General features: G+C 33.5%; 3 protein-coding genes across 4 annotated transcripts in view; 2 read left to right on the top strand and 1 right to left on the bottom strand.

Annotated features, from left to right (window-relative positions):
• The window catches only part of LOC111057547 (ion transport peptide-like), a 514,789-nt gene that overhangs the window by 378,898 nt on the left and 108,034 nt on the right, over nucleotides 1-27,857 (top strand). The window lies entirely within an intron of this gene.
• LOC111059773 (tRNA (adenine(37)-N6)-methyltransferase) lies at nucleotides 508-15,403 on the bottom strand. The gene is made up of 5 exons (XM_022347397.2): nucleotides 15,209-15,403; nucleotides 10,781-11,113; nucleotides 8,507-8,664; nucleotides 6,357-6,604; nucleotides 508-2,049 (listed from the first exon to the last, which is right to left on the bottom strand). The coding sequence occupies exons 1-5, from the start codon at nucleotides 15,286-15,288 to the stop codon at nucleotides 1,732-1,734; spliced, it is 1,137 nt and encodes a 378-aa protein (XP_022203089.2). The 5' UTR covers nucleotides 15,289-15,403; the 3' UTR covers nucleotides 508-1,731.
• Nucleotides 18,560-26,288, top strand: LOC120350029. 2 transcript variants are annotated; one of them, XM_039422016.1, is made up of 4 exons: nucleotides 18,560-18,664; nucleotides 20,263-20,356; nucleotides 21,284-22,400; nucleotides 22,431-26,288. In XM_039422016.1, exons 3-4 carry the CDS (start codon nucleotides 21,522-21,524, stop codon nucleotides 25,974-25,976), a joined length of 4,425 nt encoding a protein of 1,474 aa, XP_039277950.1. In that variant the 5' UTR covers nucleotides 18,560-18,664; nucleotides 20,263-20,356; nucleotides 21,284-21,521; the 3' UTR covers nucleotides 25,977-26,288. The 2 variants fall into 2 exon arrangements, with proteins under 2 accessions (XP_039277950.1, XP_039277949.1); XM_039422015.1 differs by having other exon boundaries at nucleotides 21,284-26,288.

Genomic DNA, 27,857 nt, shown 5'->3' with positions numbered 1-27,857 from the left:
TACTGAAGATTTCAGGTGTCAATCTATCTAAAAGTCAATTTTATAGTAAATGTCACCCAACAAAAATTGGTAAAAACGTTTTGGTTTCAATGAATTAGTATTTAGTAAAATAATATCATTATAATATTAGTAATAATATTTATCCATTGAAATTTGATATACTGTACTCTGTCCGATATTCAAGAAAATAGTAATAGAGCTTGCCTGTCACTATTCAACTGCTTGTCTCTGCTCAGACCCCCTGTGGACCACTGTGACTCTCAAGTCACGCTCCCTCATGGAAGTCCCCCAACCCCCCTCTGGAGGAAAATAGGAAAAAATGGTCAAAATATATCAATGACTGATATATTCAAGGTTAATAATACTGAAATTAATTTCAGTAGGCAGTAGATAGATAAGATGCTTACACGGAAGCATTCAATATAACATATAAGTATTCTGTTTCTATATTCATAAGGTTTAGTGATTAGAATATGAAATCTTGTAGATAGCAATTAGTTTCAATAATTTAATAAAGCTTCATTTGACTTGACTCTGATGGACCGATTAAATGATTTTTCAAAGATGAATTACTCACGGACAATTATATACATGTGTATTGCAAAAAAGAGGGTTTCTAATGAGATATATGAGAAGTATTTTGGCTAAACTTGGAAATATTTTGGCCAAACGTAGAAGAGAAGTTATAATCATACAAAACATTTATTATTGAAACCTTTCCAGTAGGCTAATTAAAGTACCTATCCTTCATAAGGTTATAAGATTCAATGAGCTAATGTTTTCAAGATTGGTCATCTATCACCTAGTACTTTAAACAGGTCGATCCAGTGGATATGATGGAATAATGAGTTGAAATTACAACTGTCTGTGAATTGTTTTCAACTTTCTCATAGAAAGCCTTCCCTGTTAACACAGATTCAATTCACATTAAGGCAGTAGTATTCATGAACGTTTTCTTGATGTACCAAGTAGAACCCGTATCATTTAATTAAGAATTAAAAGTTACTGAAGATTTCAGGTGTCAATCTATCTAAAAGTCAATTTTATAGTAAATGTCACCCAACAAAAAAAGTCGTCTAAAACGTTTTTAGATGAAAAAATTATTCATCATCACCTTTTAGTACGAGTATAAGCTAGATAACCAGTACAAAATTATTAAATAATAGCAAGGCTACTAAAGGTATCAAAAGTGCAAAAAGAGTAACGGTCATGAATACCAGTGTACTTAGGTTGAGAATTTTACCCTCACAAACAAGTTCCATCACTTGAATCCACTGAATAGTCTTGGTAAGCAGACTCCAACACATTCCTAAAGATGGGTTTTCGTTTGTGCGTAAATGCCGTCGTCGACCACGACAGGATGAGTATCTCAGATTGGGTAGATTTCAATTTGTCTAAATAACCTAAAAGATTATGTTCAATTATGTTTTAATTGGGGAAGTTGAGTTTATACTTTTAAATGGCATTATTTTGATATTATTAGACATGTTTTGATTCTTGAATAATAAACACAAATAATGAAGAGTTATTTGATCAGCTGTTTTAGCACACTTGAAATTTGGACAATATGAATGTCAACACTGCTTGCCGCCGTCGATTGCGGAAGTTTACGCACAAACGAAAATGCACCTTTAATGGATAAATGAATGGTTTTCATGATGAAAAAGTAGTCTGTAAGCTAGGAATGATATGATTATCACATGTTCGTTTGGAAATGAATCAATTCGAACTTTATACTAGACTATTATGTTCGTTGCACTGCCACTCCAATACACCACAGGAGCACTTTCTATCGGCTTCCGCTATCCTATAGACGTTAACTGAATGCAAGGCATTGTCGAACTTACAGCTCACGTGGAGATCCTGAATGAGAAATGTGTAAAATTGGTTACCGTAGCGCTCCCTCAAATACACTGAACGTGGATCTTCGCGTAAGATGCTGGCGACTATCTCTCGTGTTGTGCAGTTGAGTTTCTCCTCTGCCTGCTCGCTGAATGTGACATTCAGTTGTGAAACGGGCGGATCGGTTATCCACGAAGGTACTCGCACCTGTCACAACATGAAAACAACCAATAAGTGCCACCCTTTCAGAGGAACATGCCTGTACAACTAAAACGACTAGACACATTGTTATCAGAGATGCTGTACGAAATGTTCCATGATGGAATGAAAAACATAATGAAACGAGAAATTCCAATCTATACTAAAACAATTTACAAAAAACTCACAAAAGGTCTACAGGATTTGAACCTTTTTTAAAGGACTTTCACAAAAGTTTTAATACTCATCGCATCATAGTCTGTTTTGGGTTGTAAAACGCAAAGATCGTTTCAAGATTTACATGATATAACATTATTTGTACATTTCAAGTTTCAATCAACAATAATGACTCATAATTGATGAAACTCAAGTTTTGATTGAATTATTCTACGCTTAGAAAAACAGAATATTGTAATCAATTTGATTTCCTCAAACAAAATATTTTTGTAACGATCTTACTTCAGCACAGTACCATAATAATTTTTCATTTTTTCAAATACTTTTCATATAGATTTCAAAATGATGTAGGATATTTTTCGACTGAAAAATCAAGTGAGTAAATGAAATAATCTGTATTACTTGACTCTATAGTCAGGTCCACGTTATAATGGCAGTGTTTGATTAACAAATGTATTGCTATCCTTGTCTATCATTCAACAAAGCGGATAGCGCTATCTTTTTCTCGCTTTGCTCTGTTGCCAGATCGTCTTTAATTTATTGACAAAATATTTCATCTTAATTATGAAAATTCATTATGAAATTATTGAAAAATATAATTTCTTGTTTAATAAAAAATATAATTGATTATTTTAAACGAGAACGAACTGTTAATAAACCTGTATCAGCTACCGTCTATAGAATGCATTGACAAGAAAGAGGACCGGCAACGTTGATCTCCTATCTTTCTCCACTGCCATTATAACGTGGATCTCTCTATAGTGCTCAATTTCAACTGGATGACTTGAACGTTATTCAATCTAAACTTTTTTGTGAACTAAATGCTTCCCGTGATAAATTAGTGAGTAACAACAAACATAAACTACCAGAGCCTGTATTGATTTTTGGAAAATGAGACGCTCTTGCTCAATAGTTTGTTTCAATCTTGCCAATTTATGTAGACTTAGATAATCGAATAGAATATACCGGTATTCTTCATATGAACAGTTCTTACTAATATCAAATAAGTATTAACGTGAACATAAAGCGTGTAAGAGTGTACACCACAAACCACTGGTTCTTCTCGACTTATAAAGATCCATTCAATTACTCTGCTCTAACCAAGCAAAACTGAAAAAGCAGATAATTTTAAAATAATAATATTGGGAGAAAAACACACTGGAAATTAGTAATAAAAATGTTTAGGTCTATGATGTTGAGTTGACAATTTCATAATCATTCTGATAGATTGATGTGATAATGGAATAAATTCAAGGTCTTTGGAATTATTGCCTATGCAAGCTCTCCCTGAGTTATTCATAACTATTATAATCTTGTTGACTCAAATAGAGTGCGAGCTAACTCCCCACACTGTTTCACATAAAAAGGATACTTTTCGTAAAAATTGAGGAATTTCCTTTTTTAACAAATATTTTTATTATTCACATGACTAGAAAGCCGTTCATATTCGGCTAAAAAGCCGAAACATGTAATAATACAAAAATATGTTGAAAAAGGGTTCCCTGATTTTCAATTTTCATGTAAATACAAGTAGCCCTAAACAAGACAGTTAACAAGGATACTTTTTTAAAAATGTATTTAGGAACAATGCTAATATTTGTTTGTATTTGAATGATAATTATGTTTATTTTGCTGTGGGATGGTTCTTATCTCTTTTTTTTTTACTGAGGGTGATGCCCACATGAGCTCTAGGCTTGTGCGTGGGTCATGAGGCGGATGATAATAAGAGATGAATGGACCTACAGTTTTAGGTGGGCTCCGAACCACCTAATAAATGATAAACTTTTTTTGCTGAGAGTGATGCCCACATGAGCTCTGAACTTGTGCGTGGGTAATGAGGCGGATGATGATGAGAGATGAATGGACCTACAGTTTTAGGTGGGTTCCGAACCACCTAATAAATGATAAACTGATAAATGGTTCTATATATAAAATATACATTAACTGTAACAGCAGTGATTACTGTTCTTTTAGGAGTTGTTTATCTTCTCAGTAGAATTGTTCGTCTCAAAATCGTATAGTGTTTATTATTTCATTAACGTTTACCCCACTGACAAATGAAGCAATCCCAATCTCAAACATCAAAGCGTATACCTTTATAATCTTATGAAGGCAGTTTGAGGTCATTCGATACAACGCACATAGAACTTGAAACGAATTTTGATTATGAATCAAATTTCATTTCCCTTTCTTTTATAATATGGCAAATAAATATTAACATTTAGGAAGAAGAATAAGAACAAAGAGCATTTATTTATTTGTGCTTACTCAGCCAGCTGTGGGTGACCACCCAGCCAGTGCGAGGCATTGGTAGAGGGGAGAAATCATTTTCTCCTTATTCAGTTGCCGGCAAGCAGCCCTAGGTTTAACAACAACTCCACGATGTGATTTTTCACTTCAGTTTCTTTCTTTCTATTTTGTTAAGTGATTTTGGATTTTTCGACATATGAAGATATTTGTATATAAGCTATACTCAAACCCGCTATCAAAGGTAAACTATTTGTTATACTTTTTTATTATATTTTAGGTACTTTTCATTGTTACTTTCATTAGAGCAGATTGATAGATTATGTGCGAAATTGATATTTAAATTCTTGTTCATTCTGAGAGTTGACTAATTTCAAAAGTAATTCACTCAAGTAAAATAGAAATGTTATTATTAATTTGTTTTGATAAATATTATGTCATATAGTTCATTGGGAAAAGTAATTATCAATAGTTTTCTTAAACGTTATAACTGGATTATTAACTTAATGTAGAAGTAGAGTGTATAATTAGACTACGTAACAATTCAAAGGGTTAAAGTCTGAATGTACTTGAGACAATCGTTCACACTAATGTAATAATTGAATTGTTCCTTTTAGAAAGATAAGTATTAAGTTCGAATTTATTCTTGGCTGTTTTATTTCACAGCGGTCCATGTTTATGGCAAACTAATTTACGGCTGACTATGGAAGAACGATCCTTGTTAAAGCCAAATCAATCCACAATTATGAATAGGAGACAAGGGACTCCAAGTTCATCATACGAGGAACAGGTCAAACGGATATGGAGGATAGGAAATAATTGCCAAGCTGTGTTTTCTTTTAAGCATTTATGGAACATCATTACCAAATACTCCGCGACGTAACTCGGTACCGAGGTAATGTGACGATCAAATTATATTTTCCGGCATTGAGATTCATAAAAGACTTTATTAAACAAATATATGGGTCCATCATCAATTTAGAATAAGGATATTGTCATGTATATTATAATATTTTGTGAAATGGTAACCTTTTTTTTATAATGAATTTCTAAACATTCATTGTGTTTGATTGAATTTTTCCTGAATTCATTCCATTAGATGAAAATACCGAATAATTAGTAATAGGGTTTCCTCATTACTGATTATCAATAATTTATAAATTATTTCAATATTTTTAGAAAATCGTTGTATTATCAAAAAAATTTTATTCAAAATTCCTTTTCAAACCCCATACGACAGCGATTTCAAACTTAGCATGAAACAATTGTCACCCAAAAATATAACTGTCCATTTTTTAAAAATATTCCTTCAATTCCTTCTACTTCACCACAATAGTTGTTCATCTTGAAATTGTATAAGCTAGCATCTAGTATTAGATCAAATTTTTGATTTTCTACTTGACTAATAAATCAATCCCAATCTCTACGATCAAATCGTGTACGTTCATAATATTGTATAAAGGTAGTCAGAGGTGATCCGATAGTTATATACTACGCACATACGCACATAGTATGAAACAATTGTCACCCATCTGTAATGTATAATATAATGAAGGAAAGAATTGGCTTAAATACAAGTATGGGATAGGAAATTCATGAATGACGCATCATCACGTCTGAACTACTGGACTGATTAACTTGAAAGTTTGCATATAGATTCTTAATTTACCGAGGATGGTTATAGTCCTATTTTAAATTCTTCAAGAGATCAGTAGGCCAAGTATTAAATTAGACCATTATTCACATTCTAGTGTTATTAATAAGATTGTTCATTATTTGAAAATATTCCTCCAATCAATATTCTACAACTAAATTTTCCAATTCTTAATATTCTCCAATCAATATTCTACTCCTAGCTGAAATTTTGTTGGACGTGGTATGGAACAACTTACAACATGAGGAGGAGAAGGTGTGTCCGTGTTGAGAGGTAAGGGCGACGCCTCTTCACATTCCTCTCCGTCGGGCGCCTCCCTCACCCCTTGGTCGGGAGGGGGTGGAGACTCCACCAATGCAGCACCTGCATTAGTTGCACTGGTTCTCATCAGATAAATCGGGTTGTCGTAGTAGGGGATGTAAGGCTTCAGGTCCAAGACTGGTGTACCGTCAACCATATCGACCCCCGAGAAATAGATACACCGTCCTGACAACACAAACATAGAATATGCTGATTTGACTCAAAGAAATGTGTCAATGACATGTGATATATAACATAATATTATCAGAATATAATCATAGTATTATTAGATATATAAGAGCACCGATTATCCTGACTAATTGATGCATGACCGTGTTAGAATAACTGATAATCCGGATAAACGATCTCAACTCGAATTTACCCTAGCTCTTAAGTGTGGAAGTAATTAAAACTTTAGTTTAAAAACTCAGTAATTGAAACTCAGTACTCAGTAGTATGTAATATGACTTGTATACACTCATCTTCCATTCAAATTCTGGATAAAATAGACAAAATATTGTGTAATCCAATAAGGTACAGCAGCTGAAATCGTTTATTCATTGAAGAATAGTAATAAATACGAGGGGCATTTCTTCAACTTCCGATTGGCCATAAATAAGACGAATGTATAAAAGGGAATTATTTTTTCACCATAAAGTTACTTACACTGATGATTATTCTTCAACATAATTGTTGTGGAGATTGAGGTACATTTCTCATACCAGTTGATTAGCCTACAAGACCCTCTTCAAAAAATGCTACGCCAAATGAGTTGGAGTGAACATTTTTGTGGAGCTCATCATTAGTTTGGAAGTTTTGACCTCAGTCATGTCTTGAGTTTGTAGAAAAGGTATAACTTACTATTGGTCAAGTCAGGTTTGGATTGTGATTTGATTTGCTGGAGAAACGTTTGATGCACCAGCACTGTGAGTCCGAGTTGTCGTGCATCACAATGATTGCGCAAGTCATTTGAACTAACATCTTTCATTTTCCGAGACCATTCACGCACTCATAACGTTTTCTGCGCAAACTAGAATCATTCTGTGACAGATTTATGCTTAAATATTGCTTTTCGCTTGCAAAAACGAATAACGCTACCTAAGTAGCACTTGGCAGGAGAGTCAAAGGAGGCAGCCATGTTTGTGGGTTTATAATTCGACAAGAATTGACGATCTGGCCGCACCATTCACAGGACGTTTGGTGGGGTTAATAATAACATACTGTTCAGCTCTGTGAAAATCACCCACCTACCGCTTTCTGTGTTTTATGATATGTGATTGGAGGTTGAAAAAATGACCCTCGTAGTAATATTAGTAGGCTAATAGAAATGCTATTCCTCTCATATTAAGAGATACGATGATTGTCAGTGAGATTTCAAGTGCTCTATCCAGGTGTGTGCAATCAATTTGATTTGAACAACGAATATCAATTTGTTATATGATTGAAGTCTATAAATGTAAGCTTACATGAATACGATACACTAATCCAGTTTGTGTAATCCAATAAGAGTACCTGAAATCTATCATTTATTAAAGAATAGTAATACACAGGAATTTAAGCAAAAGTAATATCGTCCCTGTCATATTATGTAATACGATGATTATCAGTATAGGTGCATTTTCGTTTCTGCGTAAATTTCCACAGTCGACGACGACAAGCATTGTTGACATTCATATTGTCCAAATTTCAAGTGTGCTAAAACAGCTGATCTAATAACTTTTCATTATTTGTGTTTATTATTCAAGAATCAAACATTTCTAATAATATCAACATATTGGCATTGAAAATATAAAAATTATTATCTCAACCTCTCCCATTAAAACATAATTTTTTAGGTTATTTAGATAAATTGAAATCTACTTAATCTGAGATCCTCACCCTGTCGTGGTCGACGACGGCATTTACACACAAAGGAAAACCCAGCTTAAGATGTTGAGTGTTTTATTCAGGTGAGTGGAGTGCACAATAAAGTTTGATTTGAAAAAGGAATATCAATTTGATAGCCTACGTGATGTGAACCTACAATCTACTACGATAGAACAAGAACAGATGCGAAAGAAAATTATCGTGACGTAACTGTACGTTTACCTTGAATACGGTTGATATGGACTAAGGACAGACCAATTGGACAGGGCCGATGGGGGGACCTAGTGCTGAACACCCCTGTGCGGGCGCCGTCAAGGCGCGGTGGCGACACTTTCGCTTTCACATGATTCGAATCATTTCTATGAAAATGATAGAGAATCCTGCAATCAAATCATCAATAATCTAAATAAAACAGTAAAAATGTAAAACATTGTTCAGGATCCCACACACAACAAAATCATTCCAAGACATCGTAGGGATTATTAAATCAACCCAAACATTACAAATATGAGTAACTATGATGAGATCCACGTTATAATGGCAGTGACAAGGGAGAGAATCGGCAACGCTTTTCTCCTTTCTTTCTCCACTATAATATTTATTTAGTTCAACAACTAAATAAATATCATAATATTCTATAGTAAAGAAAGATAGGAGAACAGCGTTGCCGATACTCTACCTTGCCACTGCCTTTTACAGAGGATAACTGATACCGGTATATCTGATGTAATTACTGTTAATTATTATTCAAAATAATATATTACATAAAATTTAATGCATAAAGTAATTATATATTTTCTCAATGGATAAATGATGAATTTTCATAATTGAGATAATATATTTTGTTAATTAATCGGGTCGCCGCCATACTGTCTCCCCGACAGGTTACGATCCTCGCAATTTTGACCAAAGGCGTCAGCCAGTCCCATGGCAAAATATACCATTGCCGTCAACTAGTCTCCTCGACAGCTGATCCCCTACTGGAACGAAGGAGAGTATAAGACTTTATACTCTTATATTTTTGTTTTTTCATGTGATGTGGATTGTAGGAATAATTCTACATTGAAATCCAAAATCCATTGAGTAAGTGCATGAAATATATGTCAGTTTACTCGCGACAACTCCGGCACTCGCATGTGAGCGTGCGAGGAGCTTGATTGTCGGGTTCGCACGCTGGCGCCGTCAACGAGTTTCCCCGCCAGCCAATCCTCTACTGGTTAGGAAGAGACTGGTTATCAGGACCGAAGACGACAACCAAGCTCCTCTTTCAGGAGCTCAGTAGACGCCGTCAACCAATCCACTCGAAAGTGATTTTAAAAGGAGCTCAGCTGACGAGGAGCTTGGCTGTCGAGGAGCTTGGTTGGCGCGTTCCCAATTAATCATATGTCTACATTGTTGAAAAACGATCTGGCACGGTTGCAGATAGGAAATGATTGCGCTATCTGCTTTGTCGAATGATAAACATAGCAAAATGACAAAAATAGCAAAACTGATCAAATACTGCCATTATAACGGGACCTCATTACAAGTAAGTGTCTCGAATCTTAGGTAAGCATTTTGAAACTGATTTAATTGTCGATTTCATAAATGAAACATAGATGATTCTGGTGAGTTATCTTAAAAATCATAAAATGTTTGAGGTGATCCATTTTATTGAGACAAATGTACGATGAAAGTCTTGTATATAGCTGAAGCTCAATTTGCATTTAGGCAAAACATGTTTTTTACTGTAGAAACTGAAAATTTCTTCAAGATTTACAATAGCTAACATATATACCGTGTCCCGTTTCAGCAAGTGCCGGGTCTGGGTATGAAAAATGCCTCTCCATCTTTATCGGTCTTCCCACCATCGATAAGAGCCAACATATTAAACTATTTTTAACGCTAATCAAGATCAGTCATTAATGTAAATATATGATTTTCACGGAACTCGTATTGGTTTTGGCAATAGCCTACTGAGGCTACTTCATTCACAGATTTGAAGTCGACAAAATGAAGATGTAGGCCTATTACATTGTATGAAACACTAATTACACCGCACTTATTCTTGTGGTGATCCGAAAATCTAAAAAGCATCTGCTTTTGCTGTGAAGAAAAACTGAGTCTACACGTCTCCAGCCTACTAAAATTTATACTATGAGCAAAAGAAACCCAAGTTGCAAACATTTTGAGCATTATTTGGATATGAAACATAAGCTTATTTACTTTTGCTAAATGATGCCCTGGTGTGTATTTTGTTTGCTGATGAATTGCGAATGTCTCATAGCCTACATTAATTTATTTGAATTAAAAATATATTTACTTTTGCTAATGATTCCCAAATCCCACATGTTGGTTTTGTTTGCTGATGGGTTCAGATATCATAACATAGCCTTGCCATGCTCTTGACGGGATTCGAACCATGACTAGATGCAACGCGAAAATGCAGTTGATACATGAATTCATTCATTTTTTTATATAAAATTATGAGCTATAATAAGGTACGAATTAACTTACCACATATGCGAAAATCCATCAAGACCTTCCAGTGAATGTTCGGGGTTAGTGAAAACTGTGTTGTTGATAGTCACTTTTCCTTGCATTTGAACGCAGATTACTGACTGTCTAGGAACAGCTCTTTTTTGAGAGAAATCAGAGCTTATTACTCCAATAGGTTGAAGTTCTATATTATGACTTTCAGTCTCATTTTGTTCATCGTTCGAGCTTGCCTGATTACTTGAATTGCTATGACTTGCTCCTTGACAATTGCCACATTTCCATGAAGTTAACAAACTTTCAATGCGCTTCAATTCTTTCTGACTTGAAAATGTCAATGATTTGAGTTGTTGCCTGAAAAGAAATAGAAATTTCAAAATTAATACAGTAATTACAATTTATCACTTTACTACAGTTGGAGGTTTTATAATGTGAACAACAGAAACCTGATTCATGAATTCTCATTTGAACTGAAATAATAATAATATTCAAGGTACAGTCAAATGGTCGTTTTTCAGGAAACAGCACGAAAGAAATTTTCTTGTCGGTTTTACATGTATTTTGGGGCGCTGAATTATTAAAATCTGAAATATGCTGACACGCCAGAGGGCATCTTCACCACTAAAAACCCTCAAACTTTGAGACTTTTCCCAATTTTTGCATTTTATTTATCGCCTGTTAGATGCACTAAATTCTAGGTTTTCCTAGTGGGGAGGCGCTTAAAAGGACGACACCTCAAGGATCAAAATTTCAAACAATCATAACTTTTGACACAATGATCGTATCTTCTCATGGGCCTACTAAAGCTCATTCTACTCAGCTCGTCAAGGCGGTTCAAAATCATGTATCTTAAGTCGTATTTCATGAGAATTGAAAATTTATTCTTGAGTGAACTCTAACCCATATTTCCAAACACAAAAAAATGGCTAAGTTTTATATTGAAAGCTATGTATCTCAGTAACCCGATATGATAAAAAATGGTACTCGGTCTTGAATTGAAGAACAGAATTTTCTCTTTCGTGTGAATAATAATTTTTGAAGTAACATTTTTCGTTTCAAAAAAATCAAGAAATTGGCAATATTTTCCTTATTTTCACAGTCTCGGCAGTTTTTCGATAATAAACATTGATCTAAGAAGATGGATTCGTGCCATGACTAGACGCAAGTTGAGACATGACTTCATTCATTTTTTATATAAAATTACGAGCTATAATGTAGTACGAATTAACTTACCACATATGCGAAAATCCATCAAGACCTTCCAGTGAATGTTCGGGGTTAGTGAAAACTGTGTTGTTGATAGTCACTTTTCCTTGCATTTGAACGCAGATTACTGATTGTCTAGGAACAGCTCTTTTCTGAGAGAAATCAGAGCTTATTACTCCAATAGGTTGAAGTTCTATATTATGACTTTCAGTCTCATTTTGTTCATCGTTCGAGCTTGCCTGATTACTTGAATTGCTATGACTTGCTCCTTGACAATTGCCACATTTCCACGAAGTTAACAAACTTTCAATACGCTTCAATTCTTTCTGACTTGAAAATGTCAATGATTTGAGTTGTTGCCTGAAAAAAAATAGAAATTTCAAAATTAATACAGTAATTACAATTTATCACTTTACTACAGTTGGAGGTTTTATAATGTGAACAACAGAAACCTGATTCATGAATTCTCATTTGAACTGAAATAATAATAATATTTAAGGTACAGTCAAATGGTCGTTTTTCAGGAAACAGCACGAAAGAAATTTTCTTGTCGGTTTTACATGTATTTTGGGGCGCTGAATTATTCAAATCTGAAATTTGCTGACACGCCAGAGGGCATCTTCACCCCTAAAAACCCTCAAACTTTGAGACTTTTCTCAATTTTTGCATTTTGATTATCGCCTGTTAGATGCACTAAAATCAAACTTTGCATAGATGGGGCGGAGCTCCTGAAATTTTTACAGGTGGCAGTTGATAGAGCTTATCGATGACTATTTCAGGTATGAATTTGATCAAAATCGTTGAAGCCGTTTTCGATAAAATCGCGAAAAACCCTGTTTTTGACAACATTTTTGCCATTTAAGCCGCCATCTTGAATCGCATTTGATTGAAATTGTTCGTTTCGGATCCTTATATTGTAAGGACCTTACGTTCCAAATTTCAAGTCATTCCGTTAATTGGGAGATGAGATATCGTGTACACAGACGCACATACACTCATACACACACACACACACACACACACACACACACACACACACAGACACACACATACAGACCAATACCCAAAAAACACTTTTTTGGACTCAGGGGACCTTGAAACGTATAGAAATTTAGAAATTGGGGTACCTTAATTTTTTTCGGAAAGCAATACTTTCCTTACCTATGGTAATAGGGCAAGGAAAGTAAAAATCTGGTGTGGCGCACTCACACAACTTTCCTTGCCGTTATGAGTATTGATCACCTGACGCTAGTGTTCCCGCGCATCTCAAGTCTACTATTCAAAGATTTGAGCCAGCTGGTGACAGGGCAATAACGCTGAAGACACACGAGGTGTGCTATCTCTTCATAGTGAATCATTTGATAGAATCAACAGTTGCCTACAGTTTGCAATTGGATAATCACATTTTCTCGAATCTTGAGCTTATTTTTAATTTTTGGTGAAAATGTTACTGAACATTAGTTGGAGAGATTCTCATGCTGAATCTTTTCCACTCAATTTTTTTTTGTTTAAATTGTATCTGAAGCCTGATAATTGAGAATCTAAAATCAAACTTTGCATAGATGGGGCGGAGCTCCTGAAATTTTTACAGATATAGGACTTGTGGCAGTTGATAGAGCTTATCGATGACTATTTCAGGTATGAATTTGATCAAAATCGTTGGAGCCATTTTCGAGAAAATCGCGAAAAACCCTGTTTTTGACAACATTTTTGCCATTTTAGCCACCATCTTGAATCGCATTTGATCGAAATTGTTTGTGTCGGTGGGAGATGAGATTATCGTGTACACATACACTCATACACACACACACACACACACACATACAGACCAATACCCAAAAACCACTTTTTTGGACTCAGGGGACCTTGAAACGTATAGAAATTTAGAAATTGGGGTACCTTAATTTTTTTCGGAAAGCAATACTTTCCTTACTTTCCTATGGCAATAGGGTAAGGAAAGTAAAAATCACCACTTCTTCAATCAGCTGTAACTAGAAAATCCTGAAATTATGTATTGTGTATGGTATCTAACGGGCGATTCTGATAGAACACATAACCTTTTTATAGCAATATGATCCAAAATATTAGTTTGATCGGTTAGGAAGGCCTCGAAAGTAATTACAATAGAACATTTGTATTTTGACTGTATAAAATGATTTTCTTTTTTCGTTAGTACTCCCCTCCCCACTATACTAAATTTCAAAATTTCCAAGGAATCTTGTTTAGAATTGTACTTTTACGTAATATGTGATATGAAATCGTTGTATAAGTTTTATGTAGTGGAAGTAGTGAGTTTCCAGAATTTTTAACAATTCCTTGAAAAATACCCTTTTGAAAATCTGTAGCTCAGAAATCAAAAATCGTAGAATCTTTCACGACCACTCATTTTATTGTCAATTTTAATGTCTTTAATTTTGTAAGAAATGTTGTTTTTCAAAAACACCAAGATGAGCCAAGGCTCTTGTACAAATGAAATGATTAGGCTATTATTTTTTCGAAAACCCCGAGGTTTTCAAATTAAAATAGAAAAAAGTTCCAAAATTTGAGGGTTTATAGGAGTGAAGCCAACCTCTGGCGTGTCAGCGAATTTTAGTTTAGAATTCAGTGCCCCGATATACATAAAAAACCGACAATAAGAATTCTTTCGGTTCTGTTTCCTGAAAAACTAGCCTACCATGACTGGACTATAAAATTAATAGTCTAATAATTATTATCAGAATTTAAAACATACATTATCAATGTCATTTTAAGTTCCATCTTCTGCTAATCCAGATAAAACTAAATTTTATGTTGTAGACATATTAATTACATATCAATTTAGACTTGAATTATCATGAAACAATGGGTCGTCTTAAAAAAAAATTAAAGAGGACTTGAAGATAGGCTAATCATAAATTAAAATTGATGATTGATGAAAAATAACAAACAAAATTTAAACATGTAAAACTTTTGCAATGAAATTGATCAATTAATAAGTTATAATAAAAAGAAAACCTACTGAGAAACTTGAAAATACAACAATAAAGGCCTCATGGTATGACATGAGTAATGCGGACACGCCGGTCATTTTACAAATTTCTTCCAAGTATAAGTAGTAGGCTAACTTGCGTGTTAATAACAAGTTAGTTATTCATGAACAGCTTTAAACTTTGATTCACTAAAGAATAAAAAAGAACTTTATTTAAAAAAAATATATAATTTTTCTAGAATAGACAACACATTCATAACCTTATAGAGTTGTACCTTAGATTACTGATTTCACTCCTAGCAACCGCCAATTGTTCTTGAAGTGAAGCCATACTTTCTGCAACAACTTCACACATGATGAGAGTTTATAAAATACAATTTAAAAACCATTTTTCAAATTAAATTATATAAAATAAAGATTTTGGAACGCTTTGAAATGTTGTGGTATTTGTCAGTCGAGTCAAGTGAGTCACTCAAGTCAAAAGCAGAAAGCAGTGTTGCCACCATCCACCACCGTTACTGCACTGGAATAATACGTGAAAAATATATCCACATAAAATATTATTATTGAATATTCTCAATTAATATCTATTCCGTATATCAGATGATTCATTCTGTATCATTGTTTATTCTGTATAATATATTTATACAGAATAATATGTCTGTGACTAAAAAGTATCACCACAAAGAAGAAGAGTTCTTCCTTCTACTTTGTAGTATCACTAAAATGAATGATAGCCGTGAAATTTCGCCGTCGAAAACTTTGACAGTAATTAAGTTATTCGAAGCGATATTACAACTTGCATGCAAAATAAGATTTTCAGTGAGAAAATGAACCCTGATTCCATTATAATATGGATATTGATTCTAAAAAAATCTTAGAAACCCCTAAATTTTGATAGTTTGCGGTTTTTGATTGATTATGAAAGCTAAATCTGATATTTTGACTGTTGCCAGTAAAATTAATAAGTCGAAATCCTTCTATATGGATAATTTTTTCCTCCACAATTTGAGACTTTGTTGGGCTTCCTAACTTGGATAGATTCCTAGGTAGTCCACAAGAGTTGGAAAATTTTCTTTCATGTAAATCTCATAGGCTTACTATTTATTGCTTGTATTATACTGTAGCTACTATCTTTTATTCTTATGTTGGCTAATAAACTAGGTACTTGAAAATAAGACCTGATTCATACAGAATGAACGTCGGCGGAGACATGGTCGGAATTTTGTCTCCTACAGGAAAAGCAAGAGTGCCACTTCTGTGAGCATTGGAACATAATATAATTATTTTCATATGAGAAAAGTGGAAGGGGCAAAAGTATGCACCACATCCCTGACCGACATCCCTTCTGTGCGAATTTGGCCTTAGCTGCAGTCACAACAATAAAATAAATTCACTATAATATAAAAAATACATAATATACGGTATAGGTAGTATGTATAAAGTTTTTCAATAAACCAACTACAAGTACCCTACTTGTCTTTTATGAACACTAAAATATTTAATAGCCTATTAAATTGTAGCCCTCTAGATCCAGACGATACTGTAGCCTACTGTAATACCAGTACCTACCTATATTATAAGTCATAATTCAACGTTTTTGAATAAACAAACCACTTTTTGGTACAAACTACTTTCAATCTAAATACTGTAGATTGAAAACACTTAAAAAAATACCTTTTTTCAATCATAATATTACAATTAGCAAACAATCGAATCATATAAACCCAAGCAGATTACAAAGAATTAGAGCACACCTGAATGGATAAATCTTATACAAAAACAGTACTACCTAGGTGAACAGAGTATAGAGTCTAAATAGTTGTCTGTTTCTTTGTCCTTAAGCTGATTTTAAATAAATAAATCTCAAACTTGCTTTGAATATGGAAATTTATTTAATTTTGAAAAAAATTTCAACTATATAGTTACATAATCAGGAATCTGTGATTCCCGTCCTGGGGGCAACCACCTTAAGGGAAGCAAAATTGAACTGTTGAGGGGAAAAATATGCATTAGACATGGTAGGAATTTGGTAGGCCTATCTGAAAATTTATATCAATTTTCATACAAAGTCAAGGCCACTGACTGAAAAACAAATTCTATTTCATGTTTTTTAATCTTCTTAAGCTGCGTTTACACCGGAGTTAATAACAAAAAGTTATTAACTTGATTGAATCGTCAAAAATTTCTCTTGGCAAAAATTAATAATTCATGTTTCTAACAGAAAATTCCTTGTTATTAACAAAATCTTGTTATCAATATAATTAACTTTCATATATGATTTCATTTAATGAGAGTATTCATATGATATAACAGCCGGAATAAAAAGCAAAAAATTGTCTTCAAAATACTTTTAATTGAAACATGTGTGTGATCATTAACACAATGATCTTCATCTGATCTTTCGTTTGATCTAATGTAAATAAATTATAATGTGTTTGCACCAGAGTTTAAAACAAAAGTTTTCAACACATAAGATAATAACATTTTCTTTTGGCTGCTAGTTTTGTTATCAACAAAAGTTAATAACTTTGTCACGTGTTTTGTCTGCAGCTGTAGTTATTAGGGAACAGCTGTAGTTGTAGGGTAGTGATACTGGGCGAGGGGGTTGCGGGGAAGATAGTAACCTGTTATTAACAAAAGTTAATGCGATAAAAGAGGCTTTTGTTATTAACATAACACATTTCCTTTGATCTTTACCGACTCTCGATGGATAACATAGATCTTGTTAATAACAAGGATTTTTCTGTTTAAAACACGAGTTATAAACTTTTTCAAGAGAATTTTTTGTCGATTCAGTCAAGTTGACGACTTTTTATTAATAACTCATGTTATCAACTCCGGTGTAAACGCAACTTAACATGATGTTATTGACTTTTGTAATTAACATCAGTTGATAACAAGAATGTTAAAAACTTTTATTATTAACTCCGGTGTAAACGCAGCTTAAATGTTTGGATGATAATTCTGTCTTTTTTCGAACACGATCTGTCGTGTTGTTGTCGTCAAAACAAAACCCCACCTTGAGATGCAATTATTGAGTAAAAATGCATCTGAGATGCATTTGAGCATGCCCTCAGTAGAGCAAATCAATATCTGAGCGCCGTGATGTATCCATGGCGACATAAACATAGTACTGCAATCAGCTGATGAGTGTCCTATATTCTATACCTATAGATACTCGGTTTCGGCTTGTTTTGACTGTGCACCGTTTACATCATTGAACGTAACTGTTGCATTCAAACTATCCACGGATAGGTCTACAAAAGATACAGTATTATACAAAAGGTAAGATAGATTGAAATATTTCGTTTTTCAAACGATTTAATATTGACAAAGACAGACAAACATCAAGATAAAAATAATTATTCCTTCAATCTATGGATAATGATTAGGTAATGTAATGAAATGATATTTTATTTTCAATACTATTAAATTTGCATCATAAAAGCATTTACACATGAATAAATAGTAGAGTACTAACATATGTGGTGGGTATGTTAGGAATGAAGTAAGTAAATTTTAAAGGAAGAAAAATATTCTGTTCTAGGATAACGTCTAACTCGGGAAATCAGAGCCACTTGATGCTGTTATCAAAGGCTGCTGGATGAGGGCTACTTACAAAGTCCTACATCATCGCAAGAACCTTACGTCAATATTGCTGATTATCAATACAGTATATAATAATTGAACTATTAATTAATATTAATTGAGCTACTATTCTCAATCAAGTAAGTTGATTAATATAGGCTACCGTATATACTTATACATATACTTATATATTGTTAATAATTATCAATGCTAAATATATCAATTACTAAACTTATATTTTCTTGATTTATTTATATTACTAAAATATTTTTCATGATTTTATAATTCAAGAGATAAAAAATTCAATAATTTAAACGATATTGAATTCAAACAATTTGAAAGCAGTAACGTGTGGAGAGCTAGAAAAGGATAGTAACGGTATCTGATTTGTTTAATGACAGACAAGGATAGCAAACCGTTGTTAACTAGATGCTGCCTTATAACGTGTGAATTCAACTAGATAATATCTAGTTTGTATTATTAAAATTTAGATCTTCATTTGTGATACCTTATACTAATCTAAAATATCACATACATGAGTCGTAAAGTACCGTTCTCTAATATCTTGATACACTGCAATTCATTCTATATATAGAATATTATTTACAATTCATATTAATGAAATATTTGTCTAGTGACGAAAGTACAATTCGAATTAATTCATAGGTGATATTATTGCATATTTAAATCAAGTAAGTTGAGAGTTTAAAAAAAACTGACTGTAAGCCGGAAAAGAAGAAAAATATTGCAGAAGTTCATTGAAAACTACAATTAAGCAGAGGTTTATTAAGAAAAAAGGTTTAATAAATTTTATTGAGAAAGTTTTGCAAATATAAAAAATTGAAAGCAGAGAGGTTTATTGGAAAATTTTTGTCATATTTTTTAATAGAGGTTTCAGGAAGAATAACTTAGAATATAATTTTTTTCCTGAATCCAGTACCGTAACTGTAAATTATAATACATGGTATCTTCTAGGTCTTAGGGCTGTCAATTTTATCACCTCAATACTCTTAAAAAAACAAATGAAGCTTTATGAAAGGGTACGTTTTGTCACCCAGTTGATTTATTTGAAAATATGATATTAGAAAGATTTAGCATTTTTTCCGTCATAGACAAAATTGTTGCTCAATAAAATAGTTGGATGCTTTTGAGTATAAATCCAAATGTATAACCGATTGTTTACATCGGAGAATCCGAACTTCTCTCTTTCTTTTATAAATTCAATGAATCAATCAATTTTCACCCTGGTTTTGCATTCCAATAACCCCTGGATCTGTTACAATTACACAAAACTATAATATAACACTGGTTCTGGTTTTGCAGTGCATGTTTTGTAGTGTTATTGTATTTTTTGTCTTGTACTGTAGGTATTTCACTTTGTTAACTGTTTTGAATTTGCATTTCTGACATAGCCTAATGTATTCATTCATTTATCACTTTATTTAATCAATTATTCAGAATACAGTAACTTCTAGAAAAGTACCACAAGGCACAGGCTATAAAGCCCAAAACGGTTCCAATTCTAATGTACCGTTTACAATAGTCAGACATAGAAATTGGAATTTATTAAAAATAAAACTATACAATATATACTGTACATAGAAAATTAATGTATTTTGCTGGCTGAAATAAAACATTGGACTCTTCCGCCTTTAATAAAGGCAATTAATCAATCGATCCCTTACTACGTCATATTATGTACGATGACTGTCAATTTTTCTCTTATGTCTTTTTTCAGTCTCCATACAGCTTGTGAAGGATCATATAAATTTTGCTAAAGATCAACCTTTCGGCTTGGAATGCGTCTGGATACAAATTTACGAAACATATATGTGAGTAAAATAGTTTTATATGCCATGATATATCATGTTTCATGATAGATAAATAAGGATAGAATAACCGATGTAAAGATTGAAAACACGAAGAAAACTCAACTTACACCCACTGGAAATTTTTCAGGCAAGTACTACAGTAACTATCTTGTGAACTCTCACAATGAAAACGTTCATGGTAGAGTTCTAGTTTTTAGTAGAGTAGAGTGGGAATAGCACCGTGGGATAGTACTCTACCACTTGCCTTCCTCCACCACCGCTTCTCACTCTACTCTACCACTACTATGCTAATGAAAACAGTCTCAAACTAGTAGAGTAGAGTCGTGCCGTAGGCTATCAAGTTTAAGAAGTATTGTTATTTCTTCCTCAACTCAACTAGTCTGTTATAAGTCCAATTTATTCTGTAGGCTACAGTGTTATTCTTTCTTGATTTATTCATTTATTAGATCAAATTGACTTGCTGTCCTGTCGTGTCATGCCGACTCGTCTGGAAAACGCCTCTCGTGTGTCTCGGCCCGATGGTGTGTCTTTGAACAAAGGAAGTGGTGTTGTACTTTGGGTTCAGCATCTGTCATAAAATACACAGGGTATAATAATATGCCAATAATTTTCAATACTGTACTTCTTTATTTCCTTGTTCAGTAATTTTTAATGCCTTTCATTCCTGTTTCATTGATTTTCAGCTCTCCTTCATATCAGTATTCAATATAAGTTTCCTAATTTAAAATTGATTGTTTTATTCTGATGTGGAATTTTCAGATTGTTTTGTGTGAAAATTGATAAGGACATAATCTATTTGGAATATTTGAGACAAAATTAAGAAATAGAAGAAGTTTTGGGTGAAAGCCTGTTTTTATTTTCTGAATATTATTTGTTTGCTTCATTCATAAAAAAAGTTTCAATACTCCTTCAATTTTTGTTTTGCAGGTGTTCGAAATGGAATTTCACCACTGATCCAGCCTTCCTGAGGATATTGGGTAACAGCAAACTGATATAAGTATTGGTTTCACAATTATCAAGTTCATTGAATATTTCACAAGCCTTCATTTTTTTATCTTTGTTAAGCCTGAATCAGTTTAATAGGTAGCCTACTTCAAGTATATGACCACATTTTCAAGCCCTTTTGTCTCTTGTATCTTGGATTAATCAATTCAATATTCCAAGAATGGCCACTTTCAGAAGTCCAGGCGAGCTGTCCGATTGGAGAATGATTGACTTGAGCCATGATGAGATCATGAAGGCTCTGGCGCAACCTCTTCATAAACCTTCAATCGACAAAGTCTGTCATCTGACTTGTATGGTCATCACTGAGGAAGCTTTAAGCGGACTTTCCAAAGTAATAAGTACAGTAGAGTTTGCCTCAATAGCAGACAAATTGCACAATACTTATGGCCCACTACAAGATGACAAATACACCGAATCAAATCCCCACTCCAATCAATTGGAGCCCATCTCTTCGACATCATCAACTACAGCACATGAAAGAAAACCAGAAATGGTGCATGAAAAACTGGAATTATCATCTCCCTCCAATCAATTGGAACCCATCCCTTCGACATCATCAACTAAGCATGTAAAAACCCCAGAAATGTTGCATAAGAAACTGGATTTGAATCATGGGGAGGTTTCAAACACTACAGAGAATTTGAGTTCTGAAATAGAATTGCTAGGTAGATTCAATGAACACATTTTCTCGAGCATTGATACTACTCAATATGAAAATTTTCGAGACTTTTGTTTGATGTATTTAGGAAAAGCTCTCGAAGTGAAACCCCAGAAGTTGACCAATCTTTCCCTCAGTGGAAATTCAGTTACAAGCGAATTGCTCATTGAATTTTTAAAATACTTGCCAAAATCTGAAATTTGTTCTCTTGATTTACCAAAAGTAGTTGAAAAAATACCTTCTCACTTGAGGGGTAATTCAGTTGATATAGATTTTGTAGATGATGATGATGATGATGATGACGATGATGATGATGATTGTGGAGGTCGTCGAATACCTTGGTTAAAACATTTTATTGCTACTTCTGCTGCTGAAGAAGAAGATGATGATGGTGATAATGATAATGATGATGATGATGGTGATAATGATGATGATGAAGATGCTAATCATAGTGATGATAATAATAGAGGGTGTCTTAATACAATGTATAAATTGTGCTGCGGTTGTAGGAGAAGGAATACAACTAATTATACATCATCTGAAATTGGTCATAATAATGAAACTAAACATGATGAGGAAGTTCATAAAAATTGGTTACAATATCTTGCAACAATATTGAAAGACACCAAAATAAAATCTCTAAATTTTAATAATAATGTCATCAACTTGGAAATGCTTTCTTGTTCACTGATTGATACAGAAATATCCTATCTTGGTTTAAGATCATGTAAAATAAAAAATTATGACTTAAAATGTTTGGCAAGTGTTTTGAGTGATACAGAACTCACCTCCATAGACTTGAGTAACACTGCATTGGACTGTGAGAGATTGAAGATGCTTGTAAACGGTTTGGAGAGGACAACGATTACATCTCTGAACCTAAGCTCAAATAAAATAGGTGTTGAGGGACTAAAATATTTGGGTGGTGTTTTGAAAAACACAGCAATCACAACCATTGATCTCAGTGGAAATATGTTGAGTCATGAATGCATAGAAGTATTTGCGCCTTATCTTGTGGGTTCAAATATTACTTCTCTAAATTTGAGGAGCAATCGGATAGGCGATGATGGTGTGAAATGCCTAGCACATGCTTTGACGAATAAGGACACAAATATAGAATCAATCGATTTGGGATCGACTGATCTGTTTGATTTGCAAACATTGGCAATTTGTTTGTTGAATACTAGAATCACATCTCTCAGTTTGAGTGGAAATGATAGATTTATTTCAAATAGCCCAAATGCCTTTGAAGATTTTTGTAAGAATTTGACGAATATCACCTCAATTGACCTCAGCACATGTAATTTGCGTTGCAATCATTTGAAACTGTTGTCATCAGGCTTAGCTGACTCAAACAATATGTCACTCAAGTCACTCAATCTAAGCCAGAATAGAATAGAAGTTGATGGTATTAGTTCTCTGGTTGATATCTTGAAGAAACATAGAATTGCTTACCTGGATATCAGTAATAGCTTCGGTGAGCAAGTAGGCCTATGTTCAAAACTATTAGCATGTTTAAATCAAACCAATGTGGAATCTCTAAAATTAGAGGGAAATGAGATGGATTTCAAGAGTTTAGGAGATGGTTTATTAGGATCTAGCCTTACTTCAATTTATCTTGGATACTGCCCTCACCTATTCGATTTCAGTGCATATCAGAAATGTGCTCATTTCTTTGCAAGTTTAAAATGGAATTCAAACATCACTTCACTGAATTTAGATTGCAGTCATTGTCATGGAGACACTGTTTTTGAAGAACTGGTTTCTGTTCTTGAATATACATCGATCACTTCACTCAGCCTGAGAAAGTTTCCTTCACAATGCAATAGGTTGACAAATCTGTTATTGCACCTGCCTGATACGAAAATCACATCACTCATTCTCAATGGAAGCACAATTTGTGGTAATATATTTTATTTGGCATCTGTTCTACAATTTACTAGCATCACCTCTCTCGACCTAAGTGATTGTGCAATTTTTGAAGGAAATCATATTAGTGAGGTTCAAAACAAGATTGACTCAAACAATGACTCACTTATTCTGAGAAATAGACATCTGTGCTTTTTCAGTGTTTGTTACTTGGCACGTCAACTATGTCGAACAAAATTCAATAAGCTCAACCTATCTGGTAATAAAATGGCATACAATGCTTTGAAATATCTCTCTCAGGGACTGTTGGGCTCACAAATTGTTGAACTTGATTTGAGTTCCACCAGAGTAGATTGTTGTGGCGTCTACTATCTAGCTCAAGTGCTTAGACACACTTTGATATCATCACTGAATCTATCACACAATGAAATTGCCTGTAAGGGTATCAAGTATTTGACAGATGGTCTTGTCGGCTGTCAAATGAAATCACTCGATTTGAGTGAAAATTGGATTAAAGATGAAGGTGTCCAACATTTGGCTCAACATTTTGCAAATACTGGCATTTCTGAAATAAATTTGCGTAGAAATGGGATTGAAATCCAAACAGCATATCAGTTTTTCAACAGTGTGAAACAAAGAAACATGAATCAAATGAGAAAGAATGTGACAAAGGTTCATTTTAGCAGATATATGCTTGGCTATATGGGTTTGTTTAAATACTCAGATTGCATTGTTGAAATCTGTAAACCATTCAACAGAGATGATGTTAATTGTCTAATTAAGGATACCTATCAAAAACTGGGTATAACAAAATTGCTTTTGAAGGGCGAAAAGTTTGCACATTATTTGGGAACATTAGACAACATTAGCATCACAGAATATGAACACCGCTTCAGCAGAAGATCTATGTTTGTCCTTGATGATTGTCCAATAGTTGACATACCTCCCATACTTTTGAATAGCAATATTGCTGTACTTAGTCTGAATTATTTCAATTCTAAAAGTCTGATGGCACAAAATGAATCAATTTTGAAAGTAAAAGTCATTTCACTAAAATTGCTAAGGAAAAAAAGTGCTCACTACGAAGAACACGTCAGAATGAGAAAATTTCACAGTTTGCCAGAAAATTACTGCACTATTGATATCCGCTATTTTAAAGCACTGATTGGCAGCAATATTTTTTACCTGGATTTGAGTAATACCTATACAACCTGTTATGATATTGAGGTATTGGCCGAATTTTTGAAGGATACCAACATAATTTCTCTGAATTTGAGCAATAATAGTTTGGAAGCAAGAAGTGTTGAGTTTTTAGCCAACGTTCTTCCCCTAACTCAAATCATTTACATAGATTTGAACGGAAATACAATTAACTATTCAGGTTATGAATATCTTCTAAAAGCAGCTCCCAATTCGAGTGTTTGTTGGCTATCGCTTGCAAACAATAATATTGAAGAAGGATTGCAAGAAAACGTAGAATTATCACCTTTCATCGTGCCACGAGCCCATATACCAATCGAGTTCCAAATACGCTATTTGTTCAGAGAGTTGGTCTCACTGAACTCAACCGGTGAACAATTTGAATTCATTGTTCCCCGCGATGAATCAGTCATGACCATCAGTCACTATCCACATCTACTCAAACATCTGCCACACTACAAAATCCACATCTATGACTATTTCTACATGCTGACCATGAGACACGACATTCACATGCTAAATAAAGTGAACTCTTTTGTAGAAGATATGAAACACAAATTCAACACGTTCATTGAAAGCAAAATGATGCAATTGGGAGAGAGATTCGGCTACGACTGTTTTATGATTCTTGTAAGAGAATGCGATCGTTTAGACTTGTCAGAGTTTGTTGATTGGCTATTGCTGCATAGATCACTGTATTATGTGGATGATGAACAGAACTTCTTGCATCCGTACATCTACAAAATGTTGCATGAATATAAGTTGCCATTGTACAATGCAGACATCGAACCAAATAAGAGACAGCAGATAATATCTTACTTTGAGCAGCACACAGGTTTTGATTGTGCTCGTGAGATTATTAATTTGCTTGGTGAATTACAAGTATAAAAACAATTTCTTTCTCTCTTTTTTATTGATCATGGCTGTATTTAAATTTTACATAACTTTGTCATAACTGACATGCCTGACATCTATAGTGCAGCTTTGAATATAGAAATTGGTCATTTTTTGTGCATTGGAATATGGGCTTAAGTACACTGAACAATGAATCTTCCACTTTTCAACTGAATTTGACTTATAATGCATGATTTTGGACCGCCTTGACGAGCCGAAAAGAATGAAGTGTAGTACCTACGATGAAATCTGAGCATTGATTGAGCATTGATTGATTCGATTACGAGATTTGGCAGAATAGCTGAAAACTGGAAAATGAGCTGAAAATACGAGGTTTTTGGGTCACTCTGTATCTAGCACAAGGAAATTTTGCATGAAGAAATTGGTTCTGGACTTCCCTTATGTACCCAAATAATATATATTGAAAATTCAGAACTACAATATAAATTGCATGCACCAATGTACATAGTGACTGGACTATAGATGGAAATTCAATTTCTCATTAATTTCTATCTGTACAGTTATGAAGTAAATAATATTAGAAGAATTGATGTTATTATGATTATAGAATCAGTATAGGCATATTTGTATCATATTATTTTAAATATGTTTCAATAATTTTTTTTAATAAGTAAATCAGCCCACGTTGGGACACTTCAAGTTGTGGGAAATTAGTGAGTGTTAGGTTGGCAACAACTGCGATGTTTTATCAGCTGTTTATATCCTTGATAATTACAGATATCATAATTTCAGATATAGCACCAGTCGTTATTAAGAACAAATTAAAAACATGTTTTTGTAACCTCAAAGTTTTTTTTTGAGAAGAGGAATTTTAATTTTTACTTTAAACATTTACCATTTAAGGTGAGTCTCACAGCTAATATGCATTATGTATTATTCTATAAATATTTTGACATATAGAACATTATTGTACTCTTCTTTTTAATCCAGTTATTCTGTCTAAAACAAAGCCATGATCATCTGCCCACCTTGGGACAGCCCACATTGGGACACTGCAATCATGAGATATGCTCATATTATAACGATGAGCATTGCTTCTGAATCTTATTCTCAATGTAGGCTACATATCAGTGAAATAAATTATGAATAGCCTAAATATGATATTCGATTATAGCCTGTAATGTAGCTTCAGAGGTAGCCATTTCAAACACACTTTGTGCACATGACTTTTGCTAATAGTTTTTACTAAAAAAAAATTCAAATACCTAATGTATTTATACTATCAATAATTATAATAAATGTTATAAATTGACAAAAATAATTAATTGCTTATTTTTAATTCAATATCCCAACCTGGGCAAGGGATGTCCCATCGTGGGCCGATCTTAAGCCCATGTTGGAACACTCCCCAAAATTTGTTTTTGCAGTAAAAAATCAATAAATTGACGATCAATGCAGTTGCCATCCTTAAGAATGAAAGTGTAAGCAAATACAATAAATATAAAATTAAAAAATGTAGATTTTTTTATTTTTGTCCAAGTTATAGCTGTTTGAATTTTGGTGTCCCAACGTGGGCTGGTTCACTCTATATTACTGAATATCACGGTATTTAGATGAAAATATATACCGTGCTAAATATAAAAATCTTTGATATTATATTTTTAAAATATTTTGTATTCCAATAATAGTAGATTTCAATTGAATGTATTTATTGACTTATCATTAATTTATTGAGCTCATGCATTAATTTCCTTGACATGAATTCAATGGCCTAATAAATACACTCACAGAAGCAAGATAAAGGAAAATTACATAAATCAATTTAGCATTCTATTGTTATGACTTATGTAAAAATGTTAAAATAGATAAAATGAGATATCAAGAAAATTTAGGTAGCTAAATCTTCATAACTGG

Source organism: Nilaparvata lugens, chromosome 2 (assembly GCF_014356525.2).
Source record: "Nilaparvata lugens isolate BPH chromosome 2, ASM1435652v1, whole genome shotgun sequence".
NCBI lineage: Eukaryota > Metazoa > Arthropoda > Insecta > Hemiptera > Delphacidae > Nilaparvata > Nilaparvata lugens.
This window is presented reverse-complemented; position numbering and strand designations above follow the sequence as displayed.

What these genes read in the sequence shown, in the direction of transcription:
- LOC111059773 (XM_022347397.2), bottom strand. Translation starts at nt 15,288, where the DNA reads ATGTGTGAAGTTGTTGCAGAAAGTATGGCTTCACTTCAAGAACAATTG. An exon ending in AGTGAAATCAGTAATCTAAG is followed by an intron (nt 11,114 to 15,208) that starts GTACAACTCTAT and finishes ATTTCTTTTCAG; the next exon opens with GCAACAACTCAAATCATTGA. An exon ending in CCATATCAACCGTATTCAAG is followed by an intron (nt 6,605 to 8,506) that starts GTAAACGTACAG and finishes TTGTGTTGTCAG; the next exon opens with GACGGTGTATCTATTTCTCG.
- LOC120350029 (XM_039422015.1), top strand. Translation starts at nt 21,522, where the DNA reads ATGGCCACTTTCAGAAGTCCAGGCGAGCTGTCCGATTGGAGAATGATT.